We start from the raw sequence: 16,637 nt of genomic DNA, 5'->3' as shown, positions 1-16,637 counted from the left end.
TTCCAGATGTAGTCAGATTGACAACCACGATTACCTACCACAATAACTCACTGAGATCCTCTGGCTTCAGCATCCTACCAAAGATTATAGGTGTGTATCGTACCTGCCTCTCTTGGTGTCTCAGTCTGAGACTGCCTGGTCTCGAACTATAGAGATTCCTGCCTCTGCCTGTGGAGTGCTAGGGTTATAATATGCTTAGGTTTGCATACCTTTCTGACACAGAAACATCATGTCTAGTTTATGCTAAGGAAGCACTATTAGAGTTTTGAGGATTAACTACTGTGCCTATTACACAAGTATTACACCATTATGAATGCTTTTCTCCCCCCCCCCCCGACCCCCCCCCCCCAGACATCTCATATATTGCAGGCTAACTTTGAACTTACTATGTAGCCTAGATGACCCGGAGCTTCTGAATCTCCTGCCTCTATCTCTTCCAACTGAGTACATTCCTATACCAACCATTACTGTTTACTTTACGTTAACAGAAGCTTTCTTGGGAAAATGAAGAAGATATTCTTTTACTTCCATTTTATCTATTTTTAAAGTTTTTAAAAAGATTTTATTTATTCTATGTATACGAGTACACTATATCTGTACAAATGGTTGTGAGCCATCATGTGGTTGCTGGGAATTGAATTCAAAACCTCTGCTCTCTCCGGTAGGCCCTGCTCTCTCTGGCTTAAGGATTTATTTATTATTATATCTAAGTACACTGTAGCTGTCTTCAGATACACCAGAAGAAAGTGTCAGATCTCATTATGGATGGTTGTTAGCTACCATGTAGTTGCTGGGATTTGAACTCAGGACTTTTGAAAGAACAGTCAGTGCTCTTAACCCCTGAGCCATCTCTCCAGCCCTATTTTTAAAGTTTTATTAGTTCTTTGAAAATTGTATACAATGTTTTTGCTCTGTTTTGAGAGAGAATCTCCTTTTGTAGCTCTGGCCATCCTGGAACTCTCTGTGTAGATCAGGCCACCCTTGAACTCACAGAGATCTACCTACCAGCCTCTGCCTCTGAGACTAAAGGGGCACAGCAACATGACTACCACACCAGCCTAAGCCATGTGTTAAGAATATATTCCTGCCTGCTCCCCGAACTTTTCCCAGATTCATTCTCCTTTCCCCTTTCATCCATTATTTTTTTGTCTTTTTCCTCCCAGCACCAATTTGTGCTGCCGGAATATCCTTGGATGTGTGATGTCATCTTCCACTGGAGAGTGGCTGCCTTCCTGTGGCTACCATGTGCTCTCAGTGAACAACAGTCTATAGCTCCACAGCCAAGGCTGGAACTTAGTGGCCAGTTCCCCTCTATGCTGGGATTTGATGTTTGGGCTTGCCCAGGCATTGCAGATGCTGTCACAGACACTATGAGATCATATGTGCATCGCCTGTTGGATCCAGAAGACACTTTTCTTTGTAGTCATCCACTGCCTCTGCCTTTTACACTTTTCCTGCCTCCTCTTCTGTAAGGATCCCTGAGCCTCGGGAGGAGGGGATGGGGGATACATGTTTCGTTTTGGACTGAGCACTCCTAAGTCTCTCACTTTCTGTACCTTGGCCAGTTGTAGGTCTTGGTATTAATTACCATCTTCTGCAAACAGAAGCCTCTCTGATGAGAACTGAAAGATGCATTAATTTATGGGAATAACCTAACCCATTGGTGGTTAGATTAATAATATGTCCTTAAGACAGAATGAGTATTTTGCTACTATATTAATATACTATATAATAATCAGTTCCTAATCTAAAGTGAATTAAATATCTATTAAATGTCTCCTACCCACACACCCTTATTTTTAATAATAAAGCTGGGAACAGCATACCCTCCCCCTTTTGTAACCAGATTTTGAAAACAACTATTTTATTTTTATGTATGCACCTCTCTGGGTAAAGGGTGTGTGCACGAGTACAGACGCCAAAGCTGTGGGATCCCCTAGAGTTGGAGTCACAGGTAATTGTGATTCTGAGGTGGGCGTTGGGAACCAGACTCTTGCCCTCTGCAAGAACAATGACTGTCGTTAACCCCGTTGAACAATCCCTCCAGCATCAGAAACAGCTTTTTAAATGTTTCCCAAAATGGAATCAGTAAAATACGTGTTAATTGTCTTTTCAGAAGTTACATCTGTGTGGGTAAGTATGTGCCCACGTGTATATCTGTGCTTGGGTGTGGAGGTCACAGGATAATTGCGAATGGGTTCGCTCCCTTCCTCAAGTCGGTCTCAGGGATCCAACTTAGGCCCTCAGGCTTGGCAGCAAACATCATCACCCACAGAGCCATCGGCAGCTCCTACATTGCTTTTTAAATACAAGAATGTTATCATTAAGAAAATAGTAAAAATCTGACCCAAGGGCATTTTTGTGCTTCTTTCATCCTATTTTCAAAGACCCGGGCCTACAGAATGCTCCTCCTCATCCAGGACCGCTAGCATACAGGTTCTGTGTGACTGGCCAAGGCTTTTATCTTCGGGGTCTACCTTTCTAAGGAGAGGTGACCAACTTTGCCACTTGCTATGAAACCTTGCCAAAAATCCTTTCCATGTTGCCTCCTTCTACACGGCATATTCCCTACTGCTAACAAGCCAGTGGCTGCAGAAAGAACTTTCGAGTCGTGTCCAGCTGAGGTCTTTGTTGGGTCCGCCATTCTCGGGGCTCCCAGTGCAAGCACACTCTAGGACCCTCTCTTTTGGATGGTGGTGAGGCTGAAGAGTTGTGTGACCTTGGAAACGTCCCTTTCTTTCTTTCTCAGGAAAGTGACAATCCGATTAGTTACTTCCGAGTCTCATGGTGATTAAACAACGTGGAAAACCCGTGCCTTTAAGCGTTTATTGATCTTCGAGGTCGCAGGCACGTAGGGTACCAGAGGCCGATTTCAGGCCTTGGCGGGGGAGCATCTAGAACCCGCGCCTAAACTCTCGCGAGATCTCCTCTCACTGCCTCGCGACGTCATCCCCTCTGCGGCTGTGCCTGCGCCGACGCCTGCGCCGGCGCGTAGGGTACTCGCAGGGGCGGCCCGTATCCCTCCGCCGCCGGCGCGGCCCGGCCCTCCCTCCCAGGCCCGCCAATCCCGGAGCCTCCCGACCTGCTCCTCGGCCTGGGCCCACCCCGCGCTCTGGCGGCCCCACCCCGGCGGTGCCGCCCGCCCGCGCGTCCCTTAGTCCACCTGCACCAGACAGGAGAGCAGGCTCCCCTGCCTCCGCGACCGTAAGGCGCTCGGCGAGCCCGGAGCTTGGGGCTTTTCCTCCCAGGCGGAGGGATCCACGGCGGCCGAGGAGGCGGCGCTGAGCCTACGAGGAAGAGGCAGCTACGGCGGCGGCGGCTGTGGCAGCAGCGCATAAAGGGGCCGCCGCCGGGTGATGCGGTGACCGCTGCGGCAGGCCCAGAAGCTGAGTGGGCCTCGGCCCTCAGCTCGTCGGATCTGCGCTCCGGAGCTCCCCGTCTTCTCCGGAGCTCCCCGTCTTCTCCGGTCGACTCGCGACCGCTCGGGCGGTCTCAAGCCCCCTCGCCCCTTCCCCGTCCCTCCCCCGTCCCCGTCCCCGCCCCGGGGGCCGTCGCCGCCGTTTCCCACCATGGCTCTGAAGAGAATCCACAAGGTAAGCGGCCAGGGGTTTGCTGTGGGAATGGGCCGCTGGGCGGGCCCGCTGAATAGGCTGCGGCCTGCACTTCCCCCGGTCGCCTCCACTGGGCTCGCGGCGTCTGGTTCCTTCTGCCGGCGCCGGCCCCAGGGGGCGGCCTTCACACCCCACTCCCCGAGATGGCGCCCAGGAAGGCCCGGGCGCGGGGCCCTAGCCTAGGCCGAAGTTGCTCTCGTCCTCGCAGCCTCCTTCCCCGGCGTCCTTCCAGGCCTCCCTCCAGCCTGAGGCTTGATGCTCTCCAGGGCTATTGTCCAGCTGAGAAAAGGGACTTGGGGCGGCGCAGGGGGGTCGGGGTAGGGGTGGGGCGGCTGGTAGTTGGGTGGCCCCGTGATCTGAGGTCGGTAGGGCTGCTCGCCCAGAATGTCCCCCTACTCTGGCGCCCTTCACCGAGCTGCCTGAGATCGAGGGCATAGTCAGGCCGACCAGAGGGTCCCTTTCTTTGCTCCATTCACGACTGTTTTCTCGAGTTCTCCTGACTCTGGGGGCAGCTAGCTGCTCACGAAAGGCCACCTTACTGGTCTAAAAAAGTGGAGTAGGAAGTCAGAGGTAAGAAAATGTCACTCCGGAGGGAGGAGGGAATGTAGTGGAGAAGCGTCTTACTCCTTGGGGTTGGTGTATGTCGTCAGAAACTAACCCTTCAGTTTTGCAGGATTGGATCTAGTGGAACCACTGGTAGCCATTCAGTTCAGAAAACCGAACGATGGAAACCGCCGGAGAAATTCCTTTCACAGACTTCTCCCAAAATGATTTTAACTCTGAAATTAGATGCTATGTTCGTGAAGACTCCCGGTTTAGAAGGGCTTTTACTCTATTTTTGGTTAGAAATAATTTAACTCTTTTAAATGAAAGGTTATCCACGTGTTATATATTTAACATTATGGAGAGCATTGGCTTTGATTAAAATTTAGGTTCCCCCAATATTCTTAGTATCACTATTACTTTTTCCCCCCCTCTTAGATATAGGAAGTTACACACTGATGAGTTTTGTTTGGTGTTTTATTTGGCTCCTCTTATGGGCTATATTATCTTTATCGTATTAGTAAGTGGCTGGACCTGGGATTACGCATAAGGACCATTGGGATAGGAATACAAAAGAATGAAAAATGAAGTCAAAAGCAGAATGAGGGTTGGAACACAATTCAGCTATTGGCCCTCATTTATTCTTTATTTAAGACTTTGTGGAATTAATTCCATTCCTTACTGTGAATTAGCATCTTATCAACTCTTGTTTTCTTTTATTTCTTAGAACTCAAAGGGTAGACTTTAGGTAGTAAATCTTGTACTAAAATGAAGCAGGGTCTTTGCTCAAAGAAGTTTGATCAAAAGAAAAATGATGTAAGGAATAAGAACAAAGTAAGAGATAAACCTCCAAGTAACATGTATATGTATTTCTATGACTAGTCTTACGGAGTCTAAAGGAAAGTTATCAATTTGAAATGGTGTTGAGTTAGACCTGTAAAGATTGCCCCCAAAGCTAGGAAAGGGGAGTTTGGTTTTCGAGAATTTGTGTGTGTGTGTGTGTGTATACACACACACTTTTTTTTTTAAAGGTAGAGTCTCTCTAGCTCTGGCTGGATTGGAATGTTTACCTGTGGTGTAGACCATGCTGGCCTCAACTCCAAGACCCACTTGCCTCTGCCTTTGGAGTGCTAAGATTAAGTCATCACGTAAATAGCTTTTAGTGTTTGTATTAATATCTGTGCTATACAGACTTTTTCAGAGAGGGAGATGACACTGACTCAAAACATACATTTAAATCTTAGAATAACATTTGCCCTCCCAATATAGTTCCTGTGGCTGTGGGTTTTGTTTGTTTTGTTTTTTCTCCATGTACAGTTCTGACTGTGTGCTGGTCTGGAACTCTCAGCTCTGCCTGCCCCTGTGCCTTCCCAGAGCCAGGAGTAAATGTGTGAGTCACCACAGACAGCTTGCTCCTTTTGCTGATTTTGAGTTAGGCTGTCACTGCTGGTATTGATCCTGAGTGCTGGGATTCAGGCATGCACCACCACACCTACACTAAACCTATATGGTACTAGGGATGGAATCCAAGATCTTATGCATGCTAAGGCAAACATACCACTACTGAACTACATTCTCAGTTCTTATAAGTATTAAAAAAAAAAGGTTAGAAATGTTCAATTGACCTTAAAATTGTGTGTGTGTGTGTGTGTGTGTGTGTGTGTGTTTCAACAACAGCCCTCATGGGAGTATGATGATAACTTTGTAAAATCTGTTCTTTCACCTTTCCATGGGTCCTAGTATTGAATTTAGGTTATCAGTTTTGCCTTTACCAACTGAGCTATCTATCTGATCCAAGCTTTTAATTAAATTTTCTTAGATTTATGCATTTCACTTTATAAATGTTTTGCTTCAGTACATGTATGTGCTCATTGTATATGCCTGTAACTGGTGTTACAGATGGTTGTGCGCCACCATATGGGAGCTAGGAATCCAACCTGGGTCTTCAACAAGAACAACAAATGCTCTTAACAGCTCAGCTGCCTCTCTAGCCCTCAAACTGTTTATCTGATACAGGGTTGTGTGTATTCCAGACTGGCCTGAAGTATGGGCACATGACCTTGGTTTGTGCTCCTTTAGCCCCTACTACTGAATACTAGGGTTATAAGCATGTGCCACCCTGTCAGGCGTTAGTTAAGCCGCTCAGGGTATCAAACCCAGAGTTTTTTACATGTTAGGCAAGAACTCTGCCACCTGAGCTGCATTCATTTGTTACTGTTTTTCAAGACCTGGTGTCTCTTTGTTCTGGATGTCCTGGAATTTACTCTGTAGACCAGGCTGGCCTCTGAACTCGCAGTGCTTCATGGTGCCACCATCTATCTGGCTAAACTGTTCTTAGCTCAGTAGCTTGAACATACATATCTCCCTCCATCCCCATTAATAACCTAGACCTTTTTATTTTGTTTTAAGAAGATAAGATTTCCCTATGTAGCCCTGGCTATCCTAGAACTCCAATCTGTAGACAAAACTGACCTCGAACTCACAGAAATCCACCTGCCTCTGCCTTCAAGTGTTGGAATGGAAGGCATGTGCCACCATTGCCTGGTCCTTAGAACCTTTCTAGAAGTCAAGTATAGTTTGACTTGTCTTAGACCGACAGAGACTAGAAAAACCCCATTTTATTTTTGTCAAAATTATTATTGTGAAAATAAAAGCAGAAGTCAGGATTTTTAAACTTTCTGTGTGGCATGTAGTTTACATTAAATGATATGCTTAATGGATATAGATTCCAGGACAGCCAGGGCTACACAGAGAAATCCTGTCTCGAAAAAACCAAAAAGAAAAAAAAAAAATCCTGTCTTATCCTCAATCCAACGTATCTCTCAATCCAATGTATCTGCACTGGAATCCCTAGGCTTGCTTGGTCTGTATAATCAGCCAGTCGTGGTCTTGATTGAGTCTTTCTTTCCTATTGTCAAGTCTCTGAAAAGAACAAAATTACTCGAATACCCCTTCGAGTGTCTGTCTGTCTGTCTACACCGAGTGACCTTGGTCTATGTTTGATGTTTTCTGCTGACTTTTTAGGTCTTTAGCTTTGGTTTTGATGCTTTGAGTGTTTGCCTCTTCTAGCACCACCCCCAGCCCTTTTCCAGTTGGCTGCATCTCATCTGTTGTGGGCTAAGAAACCAGATCACGGAGCTTATTAAAATTGTGTCTAAAATAAGATCCAGTAGTCTCTGAGTGAAGAGGGCTTCATGTGTTCTGTGAACTGTATGGGGTTTTTTGACTGATCAAAGACCTTTTCTGCTTCCTGTTTTTCCTTTTACTTTTAGTTGTCAAGGTGTGGGTACCCTCGTTGAAATAGAGGCTTAATTTCTCTGTTTTTGAGAAGTGTAACAAACTAAGTTTCTTGATTCCTTGAGTTCAAGATTGGCAAAAGATAATAGAGCTGGTGTGAAGCTCAGTAGTAGGCAGAGTACTTGACTAGCATGCAAAGTCCTGCTTTGACCTCTATGATCCCAGGACTGAGAAGATGGAAACAGGATGAAGGCCAAGGCCAACTACATTTGAGACTAGCCTGGGATACATAAGATTCTTTGTAAATAAATAAGTAAGCTAGGATACTTTTTAAACCCCAATAATGCCTTGCATATTTTAGTTATGTCTTGCTAGTTATAGTTTAAGGTTTGTGTGCATAGCTTTGAAACAAAGTAATATCACCATATATCTATATCTAAGGCAAGGTTCAAAGGAACCAAAACAAAGTTCTCAGTTAAATAAAAATTTGGAATTCAAGGTCAGACAGGTAACTAAAGTGAGCAAAGAGAATGAGGAAGCTAGGAAATAGGCCATTTGCTACCTATTTCCCTTTAAATGTTGCCATTGCTAAGATCTGTGAATCTGTGAATCTAGTTATTTGCAGATAATCGTTCGTTCGTGTGTGTTTGTGTGTGTGTGTGTGTGTGTGTGTGTGTGTGTTGGTATATATCCTTTGTTGGGTGAGGGTCTTACTATGTATCTTTGGCTGCCTTGGAACTTAACAGAAATCTGCTTGCCTCTGCTGGGATTAAAGGTGGATAGCATTATGTCCATTTCTAATATTATTGAATTTAAAAATATTACTTAAAATTAGTATTGGCTATAGAAGAATAATAGAAATAATGTAAGGTAAAATGTTTGCCATTCTGCTTAATCTCTTGCATCAGAAAATAAAAATAATCTAGAAACGTGTGCTATGTGATGTATTACATTAATGTTATTAGAGATAAGGATTCAGTAATTTTTGTTAAAATGAAGAAACAAATTAGCAAATATTCCTGTGGAATACTAGATGCTAACTTAAGTAATTGTTTTTTTGTTTTGGAAAGCAGACATAGCTTATTCTAAAAGATAAACTTCATGATACAGTTTTCTGCAACGTCTCCTCCCTTCATAAAAATCAAAGATTTTTAGATGGATGTAGGCTCAGCTAAATTGAGAGATTGAGGCAGGAGGATTGTTTGAGTTCAGGAGTCCAGGACCAGTGTGGGAAACATATAAAAAGCTCATTCTTTAACAGTATTTATGAAAAGTCCAGGAGTATTGGAAGAATACTTATTTTAATAAAAAGAGTACTCTTTTTTAGTGTGTATCTTTGAGTGATAGAGGATAGTTTTGATAGTTTACAATTCTGGATATTATAATCAAAGAAAGATGGCTGCTGAAATATCCTAGGTAGTTCCCAGGACAGGAATTCCTAACAGATGGCTGCTGCTGACAGAACTATTACAGTCCTCATTTTGGAAATGAAGGTGTACACTTGTTTTTCTGTAAAAATGAAAGTTTTGATTGTTTATAAAGTAAGGAAATAAAGCACTGATCTGTTTATAGAGTCAAGTGAGATACTGTAGATTTGTAATGCTAGCATTGCAACATATTTCAAGGTTGTTACCTGACAAGGCTATAAAAGACATGGGCTGAATGGAAAACTGAGTTTCTTTTCTTTTTCCTTTTTGATTTTTTTTATTACTTTATGTTAGTGTTTTACCTGCACTTAGGACTTTATAGTCTACCACATACATATAGTACTTGTGGAAGCCAGAGCCGTGTCTGATACCCTGTAGCTAGTTACCGAGTGGGAGCTAGGACTCTAATCATAGAACAACAGCAGTGAGTCCTGACTGTTGAGCTACCTCTCCAGCTCCCTGAAGAAACTTTAAAAATTTTCTTTGAAGCAGAGCAGTAGTGGTACATGATTTTAATCCCAGGATTTGGGAGATAGAGGTAGGCTAACCTGGTCTACAGAGCAAGTTCCAGGACAGCCAGGGCTATACAGAAACTCTTATCTCGAAAAATAATAAATTTCCTTAGAATTGATTTTTTTTTTTTTTTTTTTTCATTTTGGAAGGGTAACAGTTAGGGATTGAACCCAGGGCTTCAGGGGTAGGAGGCATTCCTTTGCCACTGACCTACAGCCCTAGCCCTTTTTACTGAATTCTATATTTGCTTGTTTATTTTAAGACAGTATGTCATTCTGTAGCTCAGTCTGGCCTTTAACTCAGGCTTCCTAAATGCTAGGATATAGGCATGAGCCATCATGCCTAGCTTACTTGAATTTTTTTTTTTTTTAAGTTTAATTTTTGGGCTGGGTGTGGTGGTGTATGCCTTAATCCCAGTATTTAAGAGGGAGGTGGAGGCAGGTGGATCTCTGAGTTTGAGGTCAGATTGGTCTACATACTAAGTTCCAGAACAGCTAGGAGGTCTACGTAGACTCTGTCTCAAAAGAACTTCATTCCTCCCTCCCTTTTGTAACTGTAGGTCTCCGTCCCTCCCTCCTCCCTCCTCCCCCTCCCTCTCCCTTCCCCTTCCTTCCTTCCTTCCTTCCTTCCTTCCTTCCTTCCTTCCTTCCTTCCTTCCTTCCTTCCCAAGATATATTTATGAGTACCCTGTAGCTGTCTTCAGACACACACCAGAAGAGGGCATTGGGGAACTGAACTCAGGACCTCTGGAAGAGCAACAAGTACCCTTAATTGCTGAGCCATCTCTCTAGTCCCTATCCCAGGTCTTAATAATGACAAAGGCATTTGTTTGTCATTATTTTGGCTTTAAGCTAGGCTTGCTTTCAACTAGCTTGTAACTCAATTAACTTGTTTATATTGTTTGCCACGTGACTGTTTAACTCTCAGTTTCCGACTTCTTCAAGTCTGGGTGGTAAAATCCCTGAGCCTGTTTCCCAGAGTCCTCTCTTGTCAGATGTCCTACCTTTCTAGTCTACCTTTTGCTATAGGTCTTTTATTTTAACCATTGAAAAACCTCTGGGAGGCGGAGGCAGGCAGATTTCTGAGTTTGAGGCCAGCCTGGTCTACAGAGTGAGTTCGAGTACAGCCAGGGCTATACAGAGAAACCCTGTCTTGAAAAAGCCAAATCCAAAAAATCAAAAAGAAAAAAAAGAAAAAAGAAAAAAAGAAAATGGAAAAAAAAAGAAAAAGTATCTTGGGCATGCAAGGAGGGTCACAGGCACACCTTCACACAAAGCATATAAATATTATCCCTATAACCCTCCCTTTTATCTCTATCTCTCACCATCTTCAGATAAAAGTTATGCTAAAGCATTTTTTTTTTGGTATGGACTTACTCATTTCTCTTGTTTACATACAAAGCAATGGAATCTAGACTGTTTTCCAAATTGGGCAGTTGTTTATAGCCCTACCAGCTATTATGAGGGTTCTAGTGTCTTCATCATCACCATTGCTCATTATCAAAATGGGAATCACAGTAACCATAGAATATCACTTGATAGTTGCATTTTATTTAGTAGATGCTATTTTTGTCAAACGTAGAATGCTGGAAGAAGTAATTAGTAACTGTCCTTGAAGAATATATGATGTAGGAGCTGGAAAATGGCTCAGTGGTTAAGAGCACTGCTGCTGCTACTCCAGTGGACCTGGGTTTGTTTCATAGTACCAACATGGCAGCTCACAAATGCTTGTAACTCCAGTTCTAGAGGATCTGACATCCTCTTTCAGCCACTACATATATGTAAAACACCTACAGATTATGTGTGTGTGTGTGTACACATATAAAGTGTAAATTGTTATCTTAATGTCTTATTTTTGTTTACTTATGTGTCATAATTTAATTTTGTAATATGTATTTAAATTTTTACTTTTTATCTTTTTATTTCGCTGTAGCCCTGGCTGTCCTGAAACTGTCCTGACTAGGCTGGCCTCAACTCATAGAGATCAACTTAGCCCTGTCTCCAGCACCACCACTGCCCCACTATTTTTTTTTTTTTTTAATAGGGGGGTTTCAAAACTTGGTTTTTTATGTAGCCTTGGCTGTCCTGGGACTCATTCTGTAGACCAGGCTGGCCTTGAACTCACAGAGAGCTGCCTGCTTCTGCCTCACAATTGTGCTAATCCCTTACAACTGGGATTAAAGGCATGCACCTCCAGTGCCTAACTGTATTACAACATTTTCACACTTCTGTTATACTACAAAACATCTCTGTAGTCTTTTCTTTATTAACCCAAAAAAATACTTTCAGAAACCACAAATAGTACTATATGGTTTGTTGCCAGAGATAAAACAAGAAAGAACATTGGATTCCCTAGGACTGGGGTTACACATTTGGGAACTGTTGTGTCTATGCTGGGAATTCAACCTAGGTTCTCCACAAGAGCAGCTCAGAGCTCTTACCTGCTGAGCCAGCTCTCTAGCCCTGTTTTTTGTTGTTGTTTTGTTTTGTTTTTTGGTGTGTGTGTGTCTGTCTGTCTTTGTAGAGATAGAGACTTGCTCTAAAGTGTCAGGCTGGTGGTGGACCTGTAGCAGTACTCTTGCCTCAGCTGAAGTTAACAGAAGTGAGCTAACATGGTTCCTTTGGGGGTGAAGGTGGGAAAGGAAAATTAGGTCTTTTGAGGCAGGGTTCCCAACCCTTTTTGTTTTTTTGGTTTTTTGGATTTGATTTTTTTTAAGACAGGGTTTCTCTGTATAATCCTGGCTGTCCTGGAACTTACTCTGTAGACCAGGCTGGCTTCGAACTCAGAAATCTGCCTGCCTCTGCCTCCCAGAGTGCTGGGATTATAGGCGTGTGCGCCACCACTGCTGGGCTTCTTTTTTTTTTTTTAAGAATTCTTTTAGGTATATGAGTACACTGTAGCTGTCTTTAAACACCAGAAGAGGGCATCAGATCCCATTACAGATGGTTGTGAGCCACCTATGGTTGCTGGGAATTGAATTAAGGAACTCTGGAAGTGCTCTTAACTGCTGGGTCATCTCTCTGGCCCCGCCTTTATTTTTTTTTCTTGTTTTGAGGCAGTCTTGTTCTGCAGCCATACTAGTTTTGAACTCACTCCTGCCTCTACTTGCCTGTACAATTGTACTTTATAGCTTAATAAATAATATCTTTTACCACTCAATTTTAAAAATTGATTTTGTATTTTAAAAAATGATTACTAAAGGTATGCTTTGTTCTGATGATCATACTGTCCAAGATACATAACACCTGTTGATACCAAGTTTGTCCTCAGTTTTAACTATGGACCGGAATTTTTTTTCCTTTTCTTTTTTTCTATCAGTGATCGTTTTCTAATCTTTACTGCAGAGGGAGTCAAACTTGTCTTAATACAGCGACCATTGTTTGTGAACTTCAGGAATTGGCAGAAAGGAACAGTTCTTGGCAGCTTTTCTTTATTTCAAAAGTAGTCTTATTGAAATACATTAGATTTTCTTATCTGGCTTTGTCATTTACTCAGGATGTTCTATTTTGGCTATAGTTGTTAAAATTCTAATTGGTACCTTTTTAGGTATGTGATCTTATAGCTGCAGTATCAGAGAATAAGATGGTTGCCTTTCCATTTATCTGTTTTTGTTATATCTAAAATGCAAACAAGAAAGAAAACAGGCTGGGCTTGGTGGTGGATGCCTTTAATTCTAGCGAGGCAATTGGGTATCTGGTTTATATGGTTGAATTTCAGGACATCCAGGAACTATCTCAAAAGATGAAGGGAAGAAAATATTTCCAGTTGCATGTTATGTTGAAAAATATCATTTTGGTTATTCTAAAAAATAATGCATACTACCTGCCTAGCACTTGTGAGGTGGAGGGCCAGAGGTTCTAGAATCCAAGGACAGCTTGGACTACAGAAAGCCATTTCAAAATGTGGGGAAGTGGGCTATTGTTCATGTAGTCAAGTGAAAAACAGTATTACCTTCCTCTGGTAATGTATTCAAGTTTTTGTCTGCATGTATGTCTATGTACTGTGTGAGTGCCTAGTAGCCACAGAGGCCAGAAGAGGCCATTGGATTCCTTGGAACTGGAGTCATAGATGGATGTAAGCTGCCATGTGAGTATTAGAATTAAACCAGGGTCTTCTACAAGAGCAGTGAGTACTCTTAACTGCTGAGCCATCTCTAGCCTCTAAACTATAAGTGTTGTTGTTGTTGTTGTTGTTGTTTTCTTCGAGACAGGGTTTCTCTGTTTAGCCCTGGCTGTCCTGGAACTTACTCTTGTAGTCCAGGCTGGCCTTGAACTCTGAAATCCGCCTGCCTCTACCTCCCAAGTGCTGGGATTAAAGACATGTGCCAGCATTGCCCGGCTTCAACTATATGTTGAACAGATATTTCCTGAACAGTTCCTATCACTTTCAGTGTGCAAAAAGCTATAGGTCAGATTCCTTCCTAGTTTTTACTGGATCAAGAGAAATACTATATAACCACAGAGAAATTTGAACTATACTTGGTTATAAAAGCAATTTGAGATTTTTCATAGTATTTAACAACAAATAAATGGAGAGTCAGGAGTTAGCTAAGGGCAGCAAGCAGTTAAGTGAAACCTAGAGGTACATGGAGGAAGTAGAAAAGGAAAGGAGTACAAGACCATTCTAGGCAGCATCCCCAGAGATCTAGATTGGATGGAATTTAAAGCTAGAGGATTTAAATGTTCTGGAGCCAAATACCTAAAATCTCAACACATTAGAACCTGAGGCAGGAGGTTCATAAATTAGATGTCATCCTTGAAGCATAGAAAAAATTCAGTATGCCTTAGATTACTACTGCTCAACCATAAAAAGAAAATTCAATTATTTGTAGTAGTGATATATTTGTTTTCATATATTCTGGAAAAATATTCATATATTCTGGAAAACTTATTGTCTAGGTGCAGATAGACCATAATATGAACTCACTTGTATGTGGAACCTAAAAACCAAACTCATTTAAGTAGAGTAGAATGATCATTTTAAGGGGCTTGAGGTTGGAAAGAAGTTGGATAAAGTTGTTTGTTGTTAAGATCTTACACAGTTTTAGTTTATGTGTGTGAATATATGTCTGTGTACCATGTATGTGCAAGCATTCACAGGGGCCAGAAGAGAGTGTTGGACCTCTAGGAGCCAGAGTTACAAATGATTGTAAGCTGCTGTGTGGATGCTGGGAATCAAAACCCAAGTCCTGGAAAAGCAGCTAGTGCTCTTAACCCGAGCCATCTGTCCAACCCCTGACCAAAGTTAGTGCTAGATTGGAGGAATAAATATAATAAATCTGTTGAGACTGGAGAGATAACTTGGTAGGTGATCAAGCCAGCTCAAGTCAACAGGTTCTCCAGTGTAGGAGTGAGGATTGAAAAGAAAGAGAGGATTAGACAGTACTGCAACATGGCCTCAGTCAATTCTGAGAATGAAGGCAGGTCCATTTTTTCTCTGATTTTATACCATTTTAATTACATGCAAGTAATAAGGGAGAGCAGTACAATAAGGAACAAGCAAGACAATATCAGATTCTTGCCTGAAGCCTGCTTCTTTTGTTCCACCCTGAAATTAAGATTCTTGCCTGAACTTACTCTCTTGTCAAGGCCTAATGTCTGAGCCCTTCCTGAAGCCCATTTCCTTGTCTTTGTCCCTGCCCAATGTCAGATTCCTGCCAAGCTGTCCCCAAAGCTCTCCTCAGGTAGGTAGTAAAAGGTGATTACCATGCAAGTCTGGTGAGATGCAAGTTTGATCTCTAGAACCCATGAGAGTGCAGAATGAGAGAACGGATTCCATGGAGCTATGCATTGTTGCAGGTGCACTTGCCACGTCATACTCAGTAATAATAATACACAGTAATAATAAATACAGTTTTAAAAAAGCACTGTTGTATAGCATTTAAGCTATAGTTATTGTAGTCTCATTTTGTGGTATTGGGGAAATAAGTATGTAATATATAAATGGATATTGCTAGCTGGGTGTGGTGGCACACGCCTGTAATCCCAGCACTCTTGGGAGGCAGAGGCAGGCAAATTTCTGAGTTCGAGGCCAGCCTGGTCTACAGAGTGAGTTCCAGGACAGCCAGGGCTATACAGAGAAACCCTATCTTGAGAGAAAAAAAACAAAAACAAAAAAAAATATGAATATTGCTAGAATAGATTTTAAGTGTTCGTGTTACAAAATAGTAGATGTTACATGATAAATATTAGCCAATGAGCCATTTCACAACCTGTATGTATTTAAGGTCATTGTGGTGTGCTCTATATACATCTATACATAACTTGCATAAACACATGTGCCTTTTAAGCTTTGCTCTATTTCCAAGGCACAATTCTAGTGCTGACAAAGTTATAAATAAGGCTTTTCTTCTCTCTCCCCCTCTCTTCTTCCCCCTCCCTCCACTTTCTCCTTCCCTTCTTCCCTCTCTTGCTCACTTGCATGGAACTTCCTATTCCCCGTGTAGTAGATGATCTTGTACTTCTGATCCTCTTGATTGCTAGGTTTGATCACAGTCTTTTGCTACTGTATGGCTTATAAAATGCTAGGGATAGATAGTACATGCTAGGTTAGCACCTTACCAGCTGACTCATATCCCAGCTCTGTTATGTCTCTTTTGGTTTTGTGGGGTTTTTTTTGTTGTTGGTGGTGGTGGTGGTTTTTTTTTTTTTTTTTTTTGGTGTTTGGTTTTGAGACAGGATTTCTATGCAGTTCTGGGTATTTTGGACTTGTTATGAACTCACAGAGATACTCCTGTTTCAGCTTCCTGTGTGTTGGTTTTACATTTGTGAGCTGCTGCACGCACTTATGAAGGAGTTTTGATCCTAAATAACAAGAAAACCAGATAAGGATGCCTAGATGCATAGGCCTAGATGTTTAGGAGGCTAATGTTAAAAAAGGATCAGTTGAGAACAGCTGTGGTGAGTCTGAGTGCAAAGTGGGATCTCAAAATAACAGACACAAAGTAATGCGTATTTTCTCTACTTGTGGCAGGACACCATGAATGTTTCCTGCTGAAGTGCTTCAACAAATTCCTTGTCCTTAGTCAAGCATGGTGCCTGGGCTGCAGTGTGAGATCCTGTCTATAAAGCAAGCAAGAAATTCCTTATTGTCTAGTATTATGTTGGCTTAGCCCAAAAGACGTTAACTTTTTGATATAGTAATTAAACCCTTTTTTATGTATTTTAGACAGAATCTTTACCCAGGAGGGTTCAAACTCCATGTATAGCTCAGGCTAGCCGTAAATTGGAGATCATCTATCCTAGCCTCCTGAGTGCTGGGATTGTGAGGATGAACCACTATTACTCTGGGCTATGTATTTTTGCTT

At 42.4% G+C, this 16,637-nt stretch overlaps 1 protein-coding gene across 2 annotated transcripts in view; it reads left to right on the top strand.

Annotated features, from left to right (window-relative positions):
* Positions 1 to 3,143: 3,143 nt before the first annotated feature.
* Positions 3,144 to 16,637, top strand: part of Ube2d2 (ubiquitin conjugating enzyme E2 D2) — a 34,407-nt gene continuing 20,913 nt past the window's right edge. The window contains exon 1 of one of the 2 annotated variants that reach the window (XM_052155160.1): positions 3,144 to 3,593. In XM_052155160.1, coding sequence (XP_052011120.1) covers positions 3,570 to 3,593 — 24 coding nt within the window. In that variant the 5' untranslated portion in view covers positions 3,144 to 3,569. Of the gene's footprint in view, positions 3,594 to 5,448; positions 5,545 to 16,637 lie in introns of those variants that run through there. The other variant, XM_052155159.1, reaches the window with a different exon arrangement.

This window comes from Apodemus sylvaticus, chromosome 13 (assembly GCF_947179515.1).
Source record: "Apodemus sylvaticus chromosome 13, mApoSyl1.1, whole genome shotgun sequence".
Classification (NCBI taxonomy): Eukaryota; Metazoa; Chordata; class Mammalia; order Rodentia; family Muridae; genus Apodemus; species Apodemus sylvaticus.
The sequence above is the reverse complement of the archived record's forward strand: the minus strand, read 5'-3'. Positions and strand labels throughout refer to the sequence as shown.